Source organism: Erpetoichthys calabaricus, chromosome 1, assembly GCF_900747795.2.
Source record: "Erpetoichthys calabaricus chromosome 1, fErpCal1.3, whole genome shotgun sequence".
Classification (NCBI taxonomy): domain Eukaryota; kingdom Metazoa; phylum Chordata; class Cladistia; order Polypteriformes; family Polypteridae; genus Erpetoichthys; species Erpetoichthys calabaricus.
Window position 1 is genome coordinate 103,688,891 of NC_041394.2, and position 23,537 is coordinate 103,712,427.

Here is a 23,537-nt window from a genome sequence, read left to right on the forward strand (position 1 = left end):
AAATTTCAAGTTCATTTTGGAATAAACCAAAGAAGGTTAGAATATTTAAGAGGCCCCTTGACTAAACAATATAAATGCTGTTTTGTTCAGCAACCAAAATAGCTGCATCCTGTACACAACCCACAGCCTTCTGCAGGACACATCTGCCATGACCCAGACTGAAACACAAACAGTCTGAAGCCTTGACTGTCTGAGGTAGTATGGGGAATAATTTGTAGAATTCCCACATAAAGGAGATGAGTTGACCACATGGCTCAGAACTGTACACCAGCCTGATTTTGTTCTGGTAATTATGCAAAGCCATACGGTAAGCAGGCTATTGTCACTGTTGAGGGAGAAGTTTATTTTGTTAACTCTTTTACAAGAAATTGCTGCTGATGAAAAAATAATCACCCTTTGGAATTAAGGAAATGTATTCTCAATAAGGGTGGCACGGTGGCACAGTGGTAGCGCTGCTGCCTCGCAGTAAGGAGACCTGGGTTCGCTTCCCGGGTCCTCCTTGCATGGAGTTTGCATGTTCTCCCCGTGTCTGCATGGGTTTCCTCCGGGTGCTCCAGTTTACTCCCACAGTGCAATAGGTGCATTGGCCATCCAGAAATTGTTCCTAGTGTGTGCTCGGTTTGTGTGTGTGTGCCCTGTGGTGGGCTGGCACCCTGCCCGGGATTTGTTCCTACATGTGCCCTAGGACCCCCGTGACCCTGTGTTAGGATATAGCGGGTTGTGTAATGACTGACTGACTATTCTCAATAATAAAACAAAGCTTCATTATATTAAAATAAATCAGTAATTGTGAATGTTAGTCTGGTGTGAATATTTTATTTATGCCTCTATATTCTGGCACCTTGATGGCACAGTGATTAGCACTGCTGCCTTAACTGTTTCAAAGACATGCAGGCAATTTCTAGCTCTGACAGTTTGGGCATTGAACACTCTGTTCTTGTCCATTTGAATTTCCAAACACGTCGTGGATGTGAATGTTAGGCTAACTGTTGACACCACATAGGCTTAGTGTTATAGACATTGTATGTGCCTTGTGATGGGGCTGACGTCTTTCTGGTTTCTGGGCTTCCTATTGGTCACTAATGGAAGAGGCAGATTCATAAAATGTAAGTATGATTCCTCTATAACTATTCAGATCCTAAACATGACACCAAGCATTAGATAAAAAATGTTATATGAGTTAAAATGTATTTTTGACAATGGCAGCAGCCTTGGATTAAGCAAAATAAGCATGTGTGTAGGGCACCAAGGTAAGAAAGGCACCAATAGAGTTTTCCCCTGACTACTGTGCCCTTAACTCTTTCACTTGAATTTAGTCAAATTTTCTGTAATTGTCCTTATCTGCCATGTTTGATTCTAATCTGCATTGTTAAAAAAATGTCTTTGTCATAGTAAGTGACTAAAATTTAAAAGTGTGGTTTGAAGGGGTCATCAGATATTACATTAAATGGGACAAGGTAGGTTGGATGCCTTTTCTCTGCTAAATTATGCCAGACTTGTTTTGAGAATTTGATCAAAGACTTTGCAATAAAAAAGTATTAGAAAAATTTGAAAGGATAATTAAACTGATAAGTAGGTAACAATAGCCATTATTTTGGATCTTTTGAAAAATGGATGTTGAAATGCTATATATCATCCAGTTTAGAAAGCAGTGTAATAGATGATGTTTTGTTTTGTACAAATAATAATATTTCTCCAATTGAATATGTTTTTTTTTAATTGCCTGCCTACATTGACTTCTGCAGAAACAGGATTTTCAAAATTGAAAATTATGCTTTTGGGAACACCAAATCTTATTTTAACTTATAATCTTTGGGAGGGTGATTGAAAATAGTTTTCAATACATTTTTGTATTTGCACTGTTTCTCTGTTTTATTTAAAAATACATCAAAAAGTGTTCAAAACTGGCATTTTTCCTGTTGCTCTAGTTATAAGTAAACAATTTGCTTACAGTATATAGCTTATAATAAATAAAATGTAAAAAAAGCTTATATTTAATATTGTATATATAAGCCAGTAGAAAGAAAACTGAATTATAATCTCTTACTTCACCTTCGATACTTATTGATTCTTAATGTCTTGTCACCTATGGCTGAGGGGCCACCATTGTTAGGCTGTGCTTAGGGCAGCAGTTACCTTTAATCTGGCCCTGAATGGCAGGCTCCCAACAGGGTCAACAAAAATTGACTGGGTAACATTTATCATAGAGTGCTCAGGGAAGTTAGTGATTATACACTATTCGTCTGTTTTGCCTATTAGCAAAATGTTTAGGAAAGAGAGTGCCCACTTGAAAATCCAAAAGATACCACCACTCACTTGACCATCCTACAAAGTCTGTATATTGAAGGAGTGATTCCATTGCAGAACAACATTAGAATTGTTGCTATTTGCATCATCATAGGCTACAACAATGAAGAAGACAATCTTGCAGAGTCTAGGCAGGATGCCTCAGGTACGCAATTAAGGGATACAGTAATCCCTCGCTACTTCGCCGTTCACTTTTCGCGGATTCACAACTTCGCGGGTTTTTAAATACAAGTGATTGCCCGCCTATCGCGGAAGTTATGTTCCAGACCCATCAGCAACAGGAGAAAATCTGCGATATAGAAAGACCATATAAATAAACATTTTTATTGTTTAAGCCTTAAAATACCCATCCCACATGCTTTAAACACATGTAAACTTATAAAACACACTTTGTTAACACATATGATATGTGGATGTCGGGCTAAGGATATGAGTAACATCTCACTATTATAAAACATTTTAACTTCACACAAGACAAGACAGTGAGACAGGAAAATAGGTGATGTACAGGCTTTTAAATTATTGACACACAGAGCGACAAGCAGCACAAAGCCAGCACAAAGTCCACTTCTCCTTAGCGTTCATTCAGCTCCCCACCCCCTTGACAATGCAAAGTGGCAGGAGCTACTGCGCCTCCGGGGAGGGGGGTTTGAGCGAACGTGCATTCAGCCCTCACACCCCCACACACACACACTCCTCCTCCTCCTTCCGAACGCGCAGAGCGACAAGCAGGCATTTTGGCAGAAGCAGCACAAAGTCCATTTCTGCTCTGCTCAGAGTTCAGCTGCCCCCCTTCACAAAGCGAGTGCAGACACATTGATGTCTGATCGCTGCGTGCAGTGTGCAGTGTTGGTCTGCGGTGTTTAAGAATGCAGAAAGTGTTTAAGAGCATAGGAAGTGTTTATAAGAGCGTGGGAAAGGTTAACAAGAGAGTGAGAAAGGTTTATAAGAGTGTGGGAAGGGTTTATAAAGCCTTAAAATATGTATAAATAATCAAATAAATATAGGTCGCTACTTCGCGGATTTTCACCTATCGCGGGGGGCTCTGGAACGTAACCCCCGCGATAGGTGAGGGATTACTGTAGTAACCTCCAGTCCTACACAACAAATACAACACAACTCATTAACGTATACTGGGATAATTCAGGAAAGATAAAGACAGGAAACTAGCAAGTGTTGTCAGATTATATAAAAATGTAATCAAGTCAATAGTAGTAACTAGACGTCAGTGAGATTAATGTAAACTTAAAGTACTGTATATTAAGGGAAGTACTTATTAAAGAAATGGTTGAGCAACATATGTGAAGAATAGTGCAATACTGAACAACTAACATGCTTTCAGATGGGGAGACTATCTTCATTATTATGCTGGAGTTCTTTGAAGAAACAATAAAAATATTGGATCAGAGGTGGATATGATATTATTTATGTTGACTTTAAAAAAGCATTTCATAATATAACAACATGAGGGGCTTGTGATCAACCTTAAAGTTCAAATGACAAATGTTTAGATGGGTGGAAAATTGGTAAAACAAGGAAAGCAAGGAGTTATGGTAAGCAAAAATTTCTAAATTAGTTGAAGCTGAGAGTAGTGTCCCTCAGGCATTAGTGCTAGCGCCAATGTTCTTTTTAAATTGATACAAATATAACAAATAAGCTGGTTAAGCTTATGGTAAAGTTTACATTGAACAGGGCTGATAGTAATCAAATCTAGTTGTGTTCAATTAGCTGACTCTCATTATCTCTTTAATTGAATTAATTTACTTGGGGACATTTGCGTTTTACACAGTCCCAGTTTGTGTTGGATAACTCTATTTAATAGAAAAATTAAATGAGCTAAAAGGAAATGTAATATTTTTCACTCAGGTGTGATTCGTCTAATTTAGATTTTGTTTGAAAACCTAAAAAAAATCAGTGTTTATAATTGCAATAATAGCAGAAACCAGAAGTCAAATAATTTTTTATATCACTGTACATGTGTCAGACTACAAGAACAAAAAAACTGTTTAAAAAAGCAGGAGATGGAATCTTGAGGTTAGTAGTCCGGCAAAAGTTGTTAAACTGTGGAATCAAAAATGAAAGTCTATGTTGTTGTCAGAAGATTGTTATACCAAAAAGATCTTTGAAACACACAGAATCACACCAGAAAGGTTTAAAAATAAAATCCACAATTATGGACATGACACAACTTGTGACATGCCTCTCGCAATCCATTATATCCCACAAAATGGCAGCATCCACAAAAAACAAAACAGTATTGTGGAGAAATTTAAAACAAGACATACAAAACATAACTTGATGAGATTCTTTGACATTCAAAATCTCAGAAAAGATTAAGCAGGAGTTGAAAAAAGGCATTCAATACAGAAACATTTCTATTTTATTATAAAAAAAAAAACTTGGGATGAGACGAGACTTTTTTCCTGCGATGAGACGTGATCTTTTGACGCGAGACAGAGAGACACTTTCACGTCCCGCGAGACGGTCAAGTCACGCCCTACTTACAACCATTTTCAAACAAGACCACAGCCATCTAACTTCTCAGTTGTTGGAATGCTTTTGGCAGACACACTTCCTGTGTTCTTATCTCTTGAAAATTCGGGGCTGGAAAAAGACAAAGTAGAACGTCGTAAGGAATTCAAAAGCGTTGGTGCGATACACATGCAGAACAGGTTTGAGATAATGGAAGTAGGAAAATTCGAAAGTCTCAAAAAAATGATAGTAAAGATCGTATTAGCGCAAACAAATGGAAAATATTACTCTGTGAAATTGAAAACAGCGAAAAGAGATCGAATAGTGTTTGAGGATGTCTTGGGGAGAAGAGATACAAGGCAGTGAGACAAAAGGACAGCTGCTGCACAGGCTTTTAAATGTTCAAAGTGCCAGAAGATGCAGATCACGCGGCACAGCAGCAGCAGCAAGCCAGCAGCTGATTGAGCAAAGAGGAGGTAAAAAAAAACTGTATTTGTTTCCCATTGTATCACCGTTTAATAGGAGTTTCGGAGGAGCGACCGTGTCTCCTTGGGGTGTGTTCAGCCCCCCTCTTCATAATGGCGCATAGTGCTAGCGGGGCAGGGGGGGATAGGGATTGGCAAGCGAAGCCCCCTAGTAATAAAAATTAACAAATTATAGCAGCATATAATTGTTCCAAGTTAGCCGCATTCCAAAACAGATCACTATGAAGGCAGATGACAACAATTTAATACGAATATAAGACATCCAGCGGTTCCCAGGGTTCAAGCCCAGTCTCTTGCAGCTGCAAAGCAGCAACATGAATTGTGTTTACAATATTAAAATAATTATGTTAGGAGATTTTTCAGATAGGGAAAACAGAAGTTTCAAGGTGCCTGAGAAGGGCAATGTATTACAGGTCGATTAGCACGTGCAAGTCTGAATTTCACTGAATTCTTTACAGAGGACAATAATATACACTGTAAGGCAGGCCAAGTGTGACCACAGATGCCTTGCAAAGAAATACAAGGCAAAAGATTCAGTAATGGACAAAAAAAAAATCATCAAAAAACAATATGAGAAAGCAATTTGAACAGACTCTGCAGCAGCTCTAACAACAGCATGCCATGTTTTTCAGAGTTTTCAGCCTTTATTTACACGCTGAGACCAAAGAAGCTTCTCTAATATTGGTTGAGAGACCATATCAGGTTTTGGAAGCCCTATATCTAAAGGCTGTGCCTCTTCCTCTAGTTCTATTTTTCCAGGTAATTTTAAGAAGGCCTGAATATTAGGATGACAAAGTGCACCTGCAGTTATAGGAATTAGTAAATTCTGTTTAAACTATTTACAGCTTTATATATGAGAAGAATGATTTTAAACTTGGCTCTAAACTTAATTGGAAGCCAGTGAAGTAGTGTAATAATTGCAGTTATTGTATATGGTCATAACTCTTACTTTTAGTTATGATCCTTGCTGCACTGCTTTGAATTAACTCTAGAGTTGTAAGTGAAGAATTCAAATGTCCTTCCCTTAAAGGATCACAATGTTGATAATGTTGAGGCAAATGAATGATTGAATGTGCTTATAAATTTCCACAGTTGAAGAAACTGCCTTCATTTTGCACTTTTTGTAAGCTGGAGGTGGTGTCAATGGGTGAATATTTCACTAACTGAGTTTCAATATATGCCTGAAGCAAAATTTCAACATGACAATAAAGTATGTTAAGGGTTGTGGACATGTCCCAAATGGAGCTCAAAAGAAACTCAAATTTAAAAGTGTGTTGCTAGTTATTATTATCAAATGTTTTTTTCCCAGTGGATTTGGGGTGGGTGTGGCACCAATAATAAAGCAATTAGTTCAGTATGACCAGCAAGACTAAAATGGAAAATAGCTAATAAATTTCATTCTGTGGAGTATTCTTCCAAGCCATTTAACAATACATCTGCACCAGTAGATGTCCTTGGGCTGCCAAGTAAAAGGAAAGTCCTCCTGAGTCTAGAGTCACCTTAAAAAACATTTCACTTTTAATACTCAGCTTAAGAGTCGATGTAATACTTTACTGGACATTATGATCATCAGAACTGTGTTGTAAAGATCTGCATTCTCACATCTGAGAGCTTGGAATCCAAATCATCCATTCCAATCATTTTGTGAACTTGTTTTTCCACTATGGTCTTGAAGGTAGCCAGAGTACTTAACACTGTATGGTGGAAACACAAGAGTAAAGTTGCACAGAGTTGAGAATTTTTTGAAGTGTATTCATCTTTAAAGACTGTACCTGAACATTTTCTCCAAATCTTTATTATTTTACTCTGAGCCCTTAGTTGGTACTGAATTTTGCGTTTTTAGTTGAGGTTTGGCCATCATGAGAAGATGGTAAATGTTCTTGGGGTAATATAACTGTGCTACTTGTAAACACTTGTTTACAGTTGTATGTCGTACATCAACTGTCTTGAGGCAAATGGAATGTTGATTTTATGATATCCACCCATCCATACATCTAGTCCCACATAGGGATACAGAAAACCATATTATATTCATTGAACACCTACCGTTAATCTAATTATAATGCCTTCAACTTCCTTGTGCACAGATTGATGTCCTGTTTCTTTTTTCTAGAATCAACAGACACCCAAAGGGTCAACTCTGTGCTACTCTCACAGAGAATAAAATTGTCCAAATAAGCCTAAATGTATTAAAAATAATGTCTTTATTATAAAAAGTAGGAATAATTAGAAGAAGTAAATTTCCTTAATAACCTGGTGCAGTAGATTACCCTAATCAACATAACAAGTAGGCTGTCCTAGTACATATTTCAAAGTTTCATTCAAAATCCAATGATATACTGAATTCCATTTACCTAGGAGCATGGGGGGCAAAGTAGGAATCAACCCTGTAAGGAGATCCATTTCATTGCAGGGCATGCCACTAACTTTATCTCTAACCCTAAGCTAATACACTTTACAGACTCCAGGCCATTTTAGAGTCGCCAGTTATCCTAATGTGCAAGTCTTTGAAACACAGAAGGAAAAATGGACTACCTGAATTATAATCCAAATAGACAGTTACCAAATGAAGACACAAATAATAACGGCCAAAAATCAGAACTAAATGCTTAAGTTATTGTAAAAAATGGAAGGGGAAAAGGGAACAATACAAGGTTCCACAGTCCAACTAGGGGTCTTTTCAACAACTTGACAGAAAAAAAGGTTGTATCATAATGCTATATTGTTGGATTGTATGTGCTAGAATCAAAAATATAGTTTAACACTGTGGCTATATTCTGGAATGGCATGTTTGCATTTCTAATTAGTCAGTAATATTAACTTCCTTTAGTTATTCGTTTAGATGTGCAGTCAGAAGGTGGATGCTGTGCAGCCTACTGCTGATTTCATAAAGGACATTTATTGATCTGAGTGTGTTGAGTACTGAAATCTGCATCTCCTGTGGCTCTTCATTATCAGCTCTCTCAACGGAAGTCCTCTTTACTTACTTTTGACAAGGTGTGACACACCTTTTACTTCAGATGCATATTTTACAATTCACATTGTCACAAACAAAGCTGCCAGTTCTTTCAACCTTACATCGACTCCTACACTGTTATCATAACTGTGAACAACACAAAAGCACACACAGCAGATGCGACAACATATTGTTCACTCTTACCACTAGTCCATTGATGTCTTCGAATGCCAATGTATATAATCTGATGTTACAGAAAGGTTTTTCCCATACAATAGGTTATGTCTATTTTTAACACATGCAGTGTGCTTTCTGCAGATGCAACATACATTTATATGTTTAATAGGGGAGACTTTTCAACTGCAGACAGTTTATTGTAATCAGAAACGTGCTCTCTGCCAGGCCAGGTTAACAACAGCACCATTATTCATTGCAGTTTGAAATCTTTGTCACTGCTTTGAGCACTGCCTTCATGCGACATTGATTGGTTTAGAACTGTGACACTCGATGAGCCATCTAATTGTCCCCACTGAGTTTTAAGCAAAATTCATTCATGGATGTCTCCAGGCGTATATATTACACATCTGGCTCAGCAAAACCTTTGTGCTAATAATATTCTCAGCCAACTCCACAATGTAATGCACTGTGCACACATATATAAGTTGGTGAGCAGAGATTAGGTTTGTGGCCTGCTAATTGCCTACATGTTCTCTTTATGTTCTTTTTTCTAAGTATGCTGCATTTTACCATAATACAAAGGTACAGGTTAGATTTTTTAGTGAATCTAAACAGAGTAAGTCAGAAACTGCCCTGTGATAGACTGTTGCCCCATTGAGTGGCTTCATGTGATGTGGTTGACGTTTCTAGAATTGGATGTGTCTCCCTGGCATCCTGAATTGGAAAAGAAAATAAACTAAGAAAACTGAAAGCATGAAATTTACATGGATACTAAATATATATAAGGTTCAAGAGACAAATACTCCTAAATAAATAACTTTAGGGCAAAGTAGTGCCACTGCATTTCATAGACATGAACCCAACTCAAACTACTTTCATTTCTGAGTCTAAAAAAATTAAATGTAATTGGATGAGGATGAATTTGAATTACAAGTTGGCAGCAAGAGTGAGACCTTTTTGACTTTCTCTATTCAAACTGACACTTAATTTACAGCTTTCACACTTGGGATTCCTCCACTTCCACCCTACATGACTGTCCTTTACCCAGGAAGACTAAGGACAGCACAGAGCCACAGCTAACAATCAAAACCCTTTTCAAACACATCAGTGGTCACAGAAATTAAATCAGTAAAAAAAAAAAAAAAGTTAGGGCCCTGTGCTACCACAGCAGATGAAACAAAAGCACATTGTGAACACTTTCAACTTTAAAATGGCTGTCTGTGCTATTTACTGAGAGGAAACCGCAGGAATGATGTTTGCTTTGTGACGTCAGGGACTTCTTTTGCAAATGCCATCACTCGATTAACATTTGGCACTTCACCAGAAACAACTTGAGAATAATCACATTCTTATGTTGTAGCTCACATACCCAAGGATGCAAGATATTTGGGATTCGTAATGTTGTCTTTATCCAGACTATGCATTGATAGTTGTTTTAAAAGGATAATTGTTGTTGTTTTTGTAACACTTTCATCATCCATCCATTATCCAATCCACTATATCCTAACACAGGGTCATGGGGGTCTGCTGGAGCCAATCCCAGCCAACACAGGGTGCAAGGCAGGAAACAAACCTTGGGCAGGGTACCAGCCCACCGCAGGGCACACATACTGGACAATTTAGGATCGCCAATGCACCTAACCTTCATGTCTTTGGACTGTGGGAGGAAACCGGAGCACCCGGAGGAAACCCACGCAGACACGGGGAGAACATGCAAACTCCATGCAGGGAGGACCCGGGAAGCGAAACCAGGTCTCCTTACTACGAGGCAGCAGCGCTACCACTGCACCACCGTGCTGCCCAAATGACTGCTTTCTAAAGAAAATTAGGATCTGAACTGGTCAGCCTCTTGTGCTTTTTTCACACTTTCAGAGCTTTTTCTACAGTATATGTGGTACCCTTGGCAATTTTAGAGATAGAAATGGTCATCTCAAATTCTCTGTACTCTACCACAAATAGACAATTGCAAATAGAAATAACAAATGGAATAGCAAATAGCAAATAAGATAGCAAATAGAAAATTTCCATGTTAAATTGGCACTGGCTAAAACAACCTTTGGCTAATCAGCAAAGTGAAATAAGGCTGGCATGCTGACACACTGTGAGCTGCCAAAGTGTGCTATAGGGCATGGGACTGTCTGTGTCATTTTTAATATACTGTAACATAAGGAGAACAGCAGTGGAAGAAGGAGTCACAGCAGTTAATAAAATAAATAGATGCCAGAAACAAAGTTTGAAATGTGAATGGCAGAAATAAGGGTACAATTTAGTATTGGCCAACAGTGATGTACAGAAAGCAGGCATTTGATCTAGGTTTACTTTAATTGATCCAAAATGTATCAGGAAAAAAAAATTCCCATCCGTCAATCCACATTGTAAAAGGGAACAAGAACACACATAAAAGGCTGGGGCTCCTTCAGGCACACCCTGTTTATTGTGTAACAAAATAACAAACATGATTAACGTGTAACGTGAGCAATGTCTTTGCAGACACAAGTCTAACATTAGACTGGTGGAAGATGGCAGTGGTGCCAGTTATGAAGGTGGTTAGATGGAAGGGGCCCTGGAACCAGAAGTGTTATCATTTGCCCTTGATTTGTTGGTTTCCAGATCTGCTGGGGGAAGGTGAAGAGAAAAGGTATAAGGCAATGCCAACTCATTGTTTGGGGCGGAATTACAAGTTGACACACCCTGAAATTGTGTGACAACTTATGCTTAATCCATTTCTTTAAGTTATGGAAAGCTGAATCATGTATTGGTAGGAAAGGAGCAAAGGCATGGTTATGACTTAAGTTTAGGAGTGTTGAGAAAGTACAAGTATCAAAATTCCATCTTTAAACCAAAATCAAGCTACACCTACGATAGCAAGTCACTGTCATAAACACACACCTATATTTACTCAGAGTGGGACCATTTATTCTCACCAGTTTATATAACTTGCAGATCTTTGAGATGTGAGGTGAAAAGGATAATTTGGAGAAAAAGCCATGCAGACACGGGGAAAACGTGCAATCTCCATATAGACAGTAAGATACTGGGTCATGTTTGCACTGGCATGCCATAACATCTTCAAACCCTCTTAAACCAATTCATATGGGACTATGGCCTTGTCCAGGGGCTCTCAAACCTGGTCCTGGGGACCCAATGTGGCTGTAGGTTTTTGTTCCAACCATCTTCTGTTTTTAATTGGACTCCTGGGCTAATTAAGTGAACTGTTATTTCCTAGATTCTGTGGTTTGGGAACATTATAGAAATTAGAAAACTAAGTATTAAAATGTAATCAGCAGTTATATAGGAATAATGTATTTTTTCTTTTTAACAATATTTTCATCTTGATTTTCATTTTACTTTTCCAGGAGTTCTAGTTGTTTAACTAATCCATTATTTACTAATTAGTGGGTCTGACGCTAAAGGAGTTGCAGCCTTTGATTATTCAGTGTTGTTTACCTGGGTGTCTGCTCTGCTCATTTTTAATTGTCATTATTAATATACAATGAAAGGAGCAAACTACACAGAAAAAGGGCAAAATAGAATGAAATCAACAAAAGAGAGTAGCATTTAAATCTGTAGCAAAAACAGAAATATTTCTAAATGTTTTATAAATGTAAACATCATGCTGCTGTGCTTTTTTGAATGTAGAACAGGAGAAACAAAATAGCAGCTATTTAAATGAGATCAGTGTTTTCAGTTGTTCTCACTGAATGTGAATCTGGTTGGAACAAAAACCTGAAGCCACAGTGGGCACACAGGACCAACTTTGAGACCCCCCTGGCCTAGTCTGTTAAGGTCAGGACACATGGCTGGAGATGCCTCTGGATGGAGCACTAGTACATTGTATTAGCCAACTTTGAGTCACCAATAGGATGTGTGAGTAAAATTGGTATATGCTGAGGAAAACCTTCACAGACACAGGAAGGACATATAAATTCCACATTGTCAATGACGAGACAAGGAATTAAACTGAAGCTGTTGGAGGTGTGACATGGCATCATTAACCACTGTGCCTGTATGTGTAGTATTCATCCAAGCAGAATTAATAAATTAATAGGTGGGTGATCCAACATGGAATGGTTGTGGTAATGTGGAAATTATGATGACAGCATAGTTCAAAAATATTATATGCAAACTGAAATCTGCAAAAGCCAAGGAATCCTAGAAAGACACTGCTTAAATAGTAAAAGCACATGAAGGATTCCCTTTGGTGAAATTAATTTGATATTTATGTCTTTATTAACTTTCTGCTCTGCCCTAAGTCTGGTCCAACATTTGAAGGTCTGATGACTCCTACAATAGTTCTAGCTATGATACTATACCAGGACCACACAAGAATATATTAAAATAGCTGAAATTTTAAAAGTTGCACTTTAAATAAGTTACAAATCAGTGCTTATTTTCATACCTCTGGCATTACATTGCTCTGGGCTTTAGTGGTGATGCCCTTGAAATGTTATCTTTTCTGGTTACGCCTGGGGTTACCAAGAGTCTTGGTCTGGCTGGTGGTCTGAACAAATTGTGGTCAGGTATCAGCAGGATCCAGAAAATTAATAGTCTTTTGAAAAGTTTATTTTTGTGCATTAACAAAATATAGGCTATAAATAAATCCACAAGTATGTAATGAGTGCCTTTTTCTAAGTTTAAAAAAAAAAAAAAACCTGGAGAAAAAGTTTTTTTTCCCCCATTAGACAAAATTAGGATTGGCTTATTTGATCACTAAGGGATGTCTAATCATTACAAGGTGAGAAATGTCTGGTCAGTTCTTCCAATAAAGGTTCTGCCATTGTGATGATTTTGTAAAAGAGAGAAAATATTAACTGGCATAAACCAGAACAACCTGGAGCAGTTGAATGGGTGTCACAGTACAGTATATGGTTTATACCTTACTGAAGGACCCGTTAGGACAGTTCCTGGTCTGCACTCTGGGAGGTGTGCGGCACACTTTAATATAACTTCATGGGTCTTGCCTTCTGGGTTTATGTCGTGTATGCTCCTTGTGTGTTCGATTGTGTGTGTGTGTGTGTGTGTGTGTGTGTGTGTGTGTGTGTGTGTGTGCATGTGTATGTGTGGGTTTGCTTTCATGGTGGTCGCACAACTGCTTGACACAATTCCAGGATTCCAGAGCTAGCGAAGCGAGCGACAGAATAAAGAGACGTCTGTCTCTGGCTGGTTTATAAAGAACCATTTCAGAAACTCACATCTCAAATCCATCTTACAGTATTTTTAAAGATGGTTCTTTTTCTTTAATGAAGTTGTTAAACCTTTGAAATATGTCAGTTAATACTGTGATTTACATCTTGCTGTTAAAGGAGAATGTGACTTCAGAAGAAAGTCTATATAGAAAGAAATACACCCGTAGAAGAAGCTGGCATCTGAAGTCACACAATGTCTTTATTTAAGTACTGCATATTAAAGTTTTGAATTTACGCACAAGAAGGATTTTAGTTCCAAAGCTACTGCCTTTCCTAACCTACTGCTAGCATACTGAAGATACATTTACCTTGAACTAAAGATATATTTAGTCATTTGTTTTCTGAGCTTCTTTTTACATTACTATAATTCAGGCTGAAGTTTATTTAGGCAGCATGGGACAAAAAGCAGGAACTAAACCATGAACGGTTTCCAATTTAATTAAATTAGATGTTTTTTAAATTAACCAATAGGTACTGCAGAAATAAAATATCCAGTGTTACTAAGTTCAGCACATCTACAGAAATCTACACAATACTAATTGGACTTGAAGTTTTCTGCCTTGAGATGACATGTTTGTTACATTCAAAGAGACTGTGGATACTGTAGCAGCAGCAGACTGAAGCACTTATTGATAGGTGGGGCAGGCACCTGTAGTTTTACTGACAGAGTAGAACCAGCTACCTGATTGACAGTAAACTCTCTAGAGGCATCCCTTCTCTTCTACACTATTCTAAGGTGTACTATGCAGTGGTTGACTGCTTTAAAATAAGCACCACAATGACTTGGTTGTCTGATGTTTCTGGTAGCAGAAAGAAGATCACACTAGATGAGAAATACCACTGGGTGGCTGACGGGAGTTGAAGGTTCAGCTGTGCAACAGGAGGGAGGTAAAAAAAAACTGCAGGCAGCAGGGCAGTTTTGAAAGCAGGAGGGGGAAGCCCTGATGATTCACGTGTGAGATAAAGGATTATGAGGAGCTGGCCTCAAGTATGTGATGGAGTATGGCCTGTGATCAACTTGAGTGCACTTGGAGAATGAGAATGGCAAGATGAGTGTGATTCATCCCAGTGCTTATGAGCATGCTTGTTGGTTTGGTACCATTCCCCATGGCCCTTAACAGTGGGTAATTTTACATTTGGGTTTTGATATACTTTATTAATCCCCAAGGGAAAACTGTCTTTTTGCATGACCTTTGGAGGTCAGAGTGCAGGGTCAGCCATTGTGCAGAGCCACATTTGCTCCTTTTGTGTGCAATTATCTGTCTTTCCATATTTCTGTGATTTCAGTGATCGTTAAAATGCTTTCCCTTCAGGGCCTGGAGTTTTCAGATCAGGATATGTCCAACTTAATAACAGTTTATAGTAACATATGGGCAAAAGTCATTTTTAGACTTTTTGCAATTGGTTGCATGTAATGTGGTAGTATCAATTGCCTGGTATTTCTCTGTAATTTAAATGCTTTTGTGTTGTCTCTTTAAGTGTGTAAGGTGTTTCTTTTCCAGTCAGGGGTGGGGTGTTAAATAATGCCACCTGAGTCAAAGTACAACTGCACACATTTCTTCTCTGCTTATTTGTCACTGCATTCTTCGGTCACCGTCTTTTGTATTGCTCACTTCTGTTGTGCCTTTGATGTAGACAGATAATCACAGCAGTCTGAGAATGTTCTAAGATTTTGATTTTGTCAGTTGCTTTATTTATTTATTTTGAAAGGTGGCAGATTATAATTTTAAAATAGTCTTTAAGAAACAGTAGTGCTGTTCAAACTTCTAAGCCAGCATATTTCTCAGATCCCACTGCAAAGTTAATCTCTGCTTCTACTGTAGCCCCGTCCCCTACTCAGGTTATGTATTTTCAGTGCCTATTTGACCATTTCTTATATCCCCATCACAAAATTTTGCTGGCAACTATTTCAAGTTTCCATAAATCTTTAGATTGTATGAAGGTATTGAGCTATTCAACAGGATTTTAGCCTTATCAATTATACTAGAAATTAGATATTTGGAAAAACAATGCACTTATGCACTTAATAAATATTCTTCTGATGTTGATCTTTTTCACAGACTGCAACATGGAAAGGTTGAATCGATTCGTTGCATCAAGTCATGCCAGCCTCATGATATCGGCTGTATTATGAATAATGTCCACACAATCTCTTACACGGTCATCTCCCTACCAACATACAGAGACTTCTTCAGACCTGAAGGTAAGTAAAGCACAAATAATGTACACTTGCAAGCTTCTATAGGTGCAGAGGAGAGTCCATCCTCACTTGCCTCTCAATATCCAGGTTTGGCATCTGCTCAGCTCAAGAGAACAAAGCACTACAGTGGGTGGTGAAGTTAGTACAAAGTATTATTATAACACAGGACATAGCTAACACATGCTATCTTAGAAAGGCTAATAGTATTATTAAAGTCCTCAGCTGTCCTGCATTGACAGTTTTGTTCGTACTCCCTTCTGACAATCACTTGCAATACTAGATTCAGAGACAGTTTTTACCCACATGTCATTAAGTTCCTCAATTTGTTCTCTCAGAACAAGTAACTAATCAAAGATTTTAACTAAGATTTTAACATCATCATAAAAGTAATTTACCCCAAGTCTCAGTTTGAAAAGAGATTTCATTAAATACAGTTCGTAAAGAAAACCTTAATAAGAATACCAAATGATGGTATGAGCAAGGTGTGCTACCAGCAAGAAATTTAATTGTGATCATTGTTAAAGAACAGTGGTTTAATATCAAATGTCATAGTCTAGTCAAGTCTAGTATTGGGTTTATATTTGGAGCTTGAATACTTTGCTGCTCTTTTCCTTCTGTAACAGTGTGGCAGTGACAGTTGGGAGTGAACAGTTAACATAGGACAAAAATAGTAAGCCCCACACCGCACATTGGGCAAATCTGGATATATATTTTATTTACACACAACCTAAATACCATTGAAGAACAACTGGGGTTATGCCAAGTGTGAAAAGACTCCTCATCAGAGCTTGAGCAGGTCTGGGAGAGCTTGTAAAAATGTAAGAGTTGTTTGTAATGCAGTTAAATTAACATAGGTTGACACTAATCACCTTAACTATGACTTGAAGTTGACCTAATTTTCTACTTTAACCCTGTCTGCTTTTAATTGTATAATCATATACGTGACAGTGGTATTAATTACATTTTCCCTTCTGTAAATCTCCAACATGTGTCCCATAATGTAAGAAATTCTAAATACAGAAAGGCAATTTAACATTGTCATCAGCCACCTGAACAATGTCATATTTTCTTCTAGTTTTAAAATAGCTGTTTCATTTCCTTCTTATCCAAAAAATATTAACCTTATTAGTTTTTAAAAAATGTACCTAGTCCTGTATTTGTATTTGACCAGACCACTTAATATTAAAGTTGGTAGTGATACAGACAGCTATAGCATTTATTTCAAAAACTTCAAAACTTACTAGTTTATATTGCTAATGGCATGTACAAGAATCACCAGAGCTTGTGTCCTCATATAAACAGCTATGCTCAAAACCTCAAGTTTGCATCCAAAAGGTTGCACTGATTTAAAATCAGCCGTGGTCTATATAAGGTTATCACCACAGTTTTCCACAAGAGACAGAAAATATCAGTGCTGAACAGTAGGTGTCAATCCTCCTTTCAGAAGATGTCTTCACTAATCCTACTAAACAGTCATGCTCTAGCGAACGGTACTGTTCACATGGCATGGCTCCACTGGCCAGGTGTAATAAAAGATGTTTATATTGATGGCTCAAGTTTTTTTCTTTATTTGTTTAGTATTTTGCACAACAAGCTATCTTAAGAGATACTTTTACTGTCAACTAAATAAGTGTTTCCTGCATTTAGTTTCTGCTGTTCTGTTGTTTGTATTATATTATTGTCACTAGTGTGTGGAAGACTAACAGGTTTATTGTACTTTGTAAAAATGGCAATACATTTAGATTTGACCTTGAACAGCTTTCTTGACAATATTTATTTTGAGCAATTATGCTTCCTTCATACAAATGAACTGCATTATCCAACATGATGTCTCAATACAGTACATTATGAATGCTGTTCCAGTTTCTAGTTGTAAAGAACGTAAAACATAAAAAGGTAAATAGGAAACAAAATAATTTCGAAAAAAAAAGGTAACATATGGCTGTATCATCAAGAAAATGTATATTATCATATTATTCTTAACAGAGATCTAAATAGTCCTAGGATCATAGTTGTATGAATAGGATGAAAACTGTAAGGAATCTGAAAAAAATATGGAACTTGTATATGATAAAAAGCCACTAATAGTTTTATGAAAGACACATTATTAATTTAACACTATTACTCAAAATCCTAAATTCAAAGCAAATAAGAAAAAGTAAAAACTAAAAAGGAGAACACTAAGTAGCTGTGCCATGCAGAAACTAAAACCACAGCACCTCAGACCTGCACCTAATTGTATAATATTATACCATCTAACTACGGTAATGTCTGAGAAAATAGATGTACAAATTCATGTTTTTAAACCAAATAGACTTTTTCCTAGTAAAATAACCTCAGTGGTTTTTGAATAAAAATATGGAAAGTACAGAAAAATTATCTTTACAAGCTCACAATTTATGAATTACTTTTATATTTTACTTAGATTAATTGTGCAATTATTCACATGAAACTACAACATTGAAATTGCAAATTCAGCAGTCAAGGAAGTTACAGTAATTTAACTACAGAGGAGCTCCTGACCAGATCAAAATTACAAGGGGCTCCTTTGACATCAAAGTCCTGTACAATGTTAGAGATGTTCCAGCATCGCTTTTTAAAAATACCTTCTCCTCAAGCGTGACAGATAGCAATTAATCTTTTTTTTTTTATTATTAAATAAGTTAATATGACTTTACTAGTTTAAGGTCTGACCCATGTGCAAGGCTCTATCTGCTGTGTGCATGATACAGAAATATATTAGATATATAAGACTAGAGGACACCCCAGATTCCAGACACAATTGCGTCCTGGGTCCTCCCTGCATGCAGCACAAAATGCTTTAATTAGTGAGAAAAGCGCTACATAAATGTAAAGAATTATAATCATTATTACTATTATTATTATTATAAGTGCACAATCACAGTCAACGGTGCAAACAAAGTATATTTTTTTATTATATAAAGTTCCTTTTCAAGGCTCTTCCTCTGAAGCACAAGTACAATCACAAGCAAGGCCAGTTATTTTCCTTTAGTGTTCTCCACGCAAACATTGTTCATTACCTCCCAACTCCAGTCCCCCCAAGTAAGGTGAAGTAACCTTTTTTATCCTGGACCTAAGTACTCTTTTGTACTCTTCTGGTGTTATGACATTGCAATTTTGGGTCAGGTGGAAGTCTCCCAAGGTGGAGATATTCTTTCCCTGTAGCTTTCCCTGATGACACCCATGGAAAACAGGAGGGCTATCCAACGGAACTAAGGTTACCTGTATGCTCAGTGGGCAAGCGTATTTGAGCACCAGTCGAGGAGCACTGCCACCTAGAGTGTCAGGAGAGAATACAGCCTTGACAGACTGTCTCCCCTGCCACTTCCATTACACTGGCCCACTGGCCAGGTAAGGATCTTCTATTCTACCCAGCCAGAATTCTATTCCACACATGTTGGCACACCATGCCATCCTTCTGGCTTAGACAGGGTATGGTGTTCATCCTGGACAGGATGCATGTCTATCCATGTTTTCCTTCACAGTGCAACTCCTTCAGCTGTGCCCTTGTTGGCTCAGTGGCCAGTCCGACAAGGGGGTAAGTCCTCTTAACAGGTGGGGGGGTGGGTGCCATACTGTATATTTCGCATGACCTTCCTCTACCCTCCTCTAAAAGGCCACAGTTAGCTTACACAAAAGGTGGCAGGCAATTACGACAGCTCTCAGTTTATACAGGTTCAGGGTGGAAGTATTGTTCTTGAGTCTCCTCAAAAAGCCAAAGAGGGAATTGCATCCATATCCACTTTTCTGGCATTCAAAACATATTATTGCTAATCTTTATATAAATATGTAGTGTTTTTAATATTAACTAGGGGGCTCGGCCCCCCCTGCTCACTTTGCTTCCCAACCCCTGGGGGTTAGTGCTGGGTGCCTGCTATCTCTCGGCTGAGCCACTCAAAGGGTGTCAGGCGCTCTTCCATTAGAGAAAGCGATTGTATTTAAAGAGGTGGTATATTGAAAGGAATGCGGGGTGCGGGATGAAGACAGTTTGCTCCTTAGTTATTACGGATAGACAATCAGTTACTTGAGTATTTCACTACAATTGTCTATTTATAACACCAATGAATAATAAAACGTTAGTAAAAAAGTAAAAGTAGAATTAAAAAGGTGAAATGTAATAAAATTAATAAAAAGTAAATAAAAAATGAAATTACATTAATGCCTTGTCAAAAATAATATTATGAATTACCCTATCTGGTAACACTTTACATTAAGTGTCCATAATTACACTGTAAAGTGTTACCCTTTATCCTTTAACTTATGTTCTATGAACATTGCCTTTTTGCACTTTTGTTTGCATATTGTTCAGGATATTTTTCTCTTTTTCGTTTATTGGACGATTTTCTTTGTTCTTGATTTTTATTGTATGCAGCTGTTTTTTGTTCATTTTCTTTTGTTCAACGTTAATTATCAGCTTTTGTAGCTCTTTTTCCTATTGCAATTTAAATTCCAATGTTTGCTTTTCTACCTTGCCATTATAACCGACTGCATTGAAGGGCAAGTTAGCACTGAGGGTGGTAAGGAGAGGGGATGTGCACAGTAGGAGTAATGATTGGGTGGGTGGTGTGGAGGGGAGTGGTCAAGGCTGAATAACACAGACACAATGGAAAACTTTTTTAATAAGAGAGACAATATTTGTTGTTATGATTAGTTGTTCATTAAGTTAATGAACTATGGATAGAAATTATCCCTACTCGTGGGAGTGGAAATGGTTCTGTACCGTTTTCAAGAAAGACAGAGTGAGAAAAACAACTGGGCAGAATGGCTGAGGTTTTTAATTATACTGTTGCCTTTCTAAGGCAGCAAGTATTTTACCTGTCCTAACAGAAAGAAGCTGGGTGCTGGTAATATTATGTGCTGCCTTCAGCATCCTCTGTAGGACTTGGATTGTGTACCTACAGTAATTAATAAGAACAAACAGATAATCTGAGCTTTCCTTAGGAAGCTGAGGCACTGGTGAACCCTTCTGACAAGTGGCAAAATGTGTTGTGCACACTTCAATTCATCAGTGATGGTTATGCCAAGAAATGTATAACTGTTCAGCCTCTCGGCAGCATCCCCTACGATGTAAGTGGGATTCGAATGTGGTCTGACTTATGCGTCCTGAAGTGTCCTTGGTATTGCTGACATCAGGAGGGGATTGTTCGTCTTGTACCACTGAATCAGCATATACAACCTCTGTTCTGTAAGTTGTCTCCCCATTATTGGTGATCAGGCTAATGATGGTTGTGATTTCTTGGAAACATTACAATTTATATATGATCCACTTTGTAAATCTTGGGTAATATTAATAACGTAATGTATTTATTATTTTAAGAATGCATCCTAGGTCAGAATTTAATTTTCAATCTTTGTGTAAATAGGGTTTGCATATTCTTATAGTGTTTGTTTGAGATTTTGTCTGGGCACTTCAGTTTATTCCAACATCCCTAAGAAGTTTATATGTGTTAACGTATAGGTGAGTGTCCATAAGAACTTTTTTTTTGTATATGACCATTTTTATAGTTTTGAAGCAGCGTCAAACAAGCCATAATATGCCAAATATCTAGGCTATGAGTAGGCTTTAGGGTGTGACATTTAGGGGTTTCAGTACACAGGGAATGAATCATGACTTTGTTTCTGCTGCACTTTTGGTTTCTAATCCTGAGAAGTGAATACAGGTAGCCGAAACTGGAAAAAAAAAAGTTCTTTAGTGTAAATACGCAGCATTGGCCCAATTTAAAGAGAACTAAAATACAGTTTGTAGATCACATTGATTACTTTTGAGGTTTGATATATTTGTCACATTAATGCATATTACAATAGCGGCTCTAAAATGTTGCATATGGATGGGTCAAAGTGGCTGTAAATATACACGTTCTCCTGTCAAGATTTCTTTTATAAATGAGGATTTTTGTATTTCTGCATGCATACACAAATTTCAAGCCTCTTTTTGGCCTGGAACCCCTACAGATTTTATTTTTTTCTCCAGCCTTCTGGAGTTTTTTTTTGTTTTTTCTGTCCACCCTGGCCATCGGACCTTGCTCCTTTCTATGTTAATTAATGTTGTAATTAATGTATTTTAATTTCTTATTTTGTCTTTTATTTTTCTTCTCTTCATTATGTAAAGCACTTTGAGCTACTTTTTGTATGAAAATGTGCTATATAAATAAATGTTGTTGTTGTTGTTGTTTGTTCATATGCTAAGGTTTATAAATCTGACCTCAGGAACCTCATGTATAATAACAGCAACAGAGCTACCAGGCAATATTAAGATTTAGCACATAAAGTACTAGAATCTGAACCTGCATTAAAATGTGTTCATGAAGGATTTTTATTTCCAGAAACAGCTCTAGTCTGCATGATTCATTGTTGTTAGACCATCTAGGGATTTTAAAAACAAAAGGATTTATTTTGAGGCCTTTTTGAAGGCCAACTATTTATGAATCGGCAGAAAATACTTTCACTATGGAGGACAGATGACCTTCGTAAAAAATCCTAATAAATCCTCCATCCTAAAATAAAGAATTTTATTAGAATAAGCAAAACCATGCCTGATCTTCTTTTGATTGCTTAATACAAAGCAACGCATGGTTTAATTTTATTACAGATTTTGATGAATACAGTTGAATAGAGTGTACCAAAGTCCACTTCTAACTATTGCTTCAAATATTAACTTAATATGAACCTTGTTATGTTGCATTGTATATATGTTCCTAAAAAAGCTTGCTACAGAATGCATACATTTTATAAATTCATAATGATGTTGCTGTAGTTATCGAATGTAGATTTGACTATTTATTAAAAGTACTATATTTGCTTGTTGATCATTTAGTCATAAATACAAGCAAGTAATGCTGCAGCCTCTCATCACACGGGTGCAGGTTCAGTTTAAGGCTGTAGAAATTGCATTCTAACCACATGTTGATGTCTTTTTCTTTTGGAAACTTTTCAAACACACTTAATTCAATTACAGGGTTGAAGGAGGTCACTAAAAATGATATTATATGAACTATGTAAAATTATGAATATTATGTTAAAAACAATTTTTTTATTTTACAGAGATCATATTTCTTAGGTTATCACCCAGTCACCTGCCCATGCCATCAGAGATTGTGTTTAATATTGTGGAAGGAGACGAAGGCAACTTTTTTGATGTCATCAAGCGAGTGGAAAACAACATCATAATGGGTAAGCTCTCTAATGTGGCTTTATCTAGTTAAAAAATAATTACACTACCGTGTAAAGAACAGTTGTAGCAGCCATAGAAATAACCTGGTACTCTTTAAAAAACAGCATATATAGTATCTATCGAAAAGCTGGCAGCTTTCTTTTTAAAAAAATCTAATAAAGCAGCTTATTTGTTGCCAAGACTGATTCACAGCTTCAGGGACCTAAATTTTATTTCTAGTATAGCCACTATGTAAAACTCGATGCCTTTTTCATGACTATGATGGACATCTAGGTACTATGAGTTCCTCCTACACCTCAAAAACATTCCTGTTAACAGTTATCTATCATTTAGCTGCATGTGAGTTAGTGAAAGTCTGCCTTGACTGGCTTGTTGTTGGTTCCTTCCCTGTGCCCAAAGCTATGTGAATAGGCTCTAGCATGTCCAGATACATTAACGGGAAAAGCAAAAACCTAGAAAATGAACAAATTCACATCACATGATGTCATGGTGGCATTTGGTGAAATGTTTCCCTAATACAATGCATCACACTCCTTGGGTTCCAGGGTGACATTTGTGTTAT

General features: G+C 37.3%; 1 protein-coding gene across 1 annotated transcript in view; it reads left to right on the forward strand.

The window, feature by feature from the left end:
* Positions 1-23,537, forward strand: part of fbln1 (fibulin 1) — a 132,606-nt gene that overhangs the window by 100,691 nt on the left and 8,378 nt on the right. The window contains exons 15-16 of the mRNA XM_028804590.2: positions 15,644-15,786; positions 22,846-22,974. Of these exons, the coding sequence (XP_028660423.1) occupies positions 15,644-15,786; positions 22,846-22,974 (272 nt within the window). The remainder of the gene's footprint in view (positions 1-15,643; positions 15,787-22,845; positions 22,975-23,537) is intronic.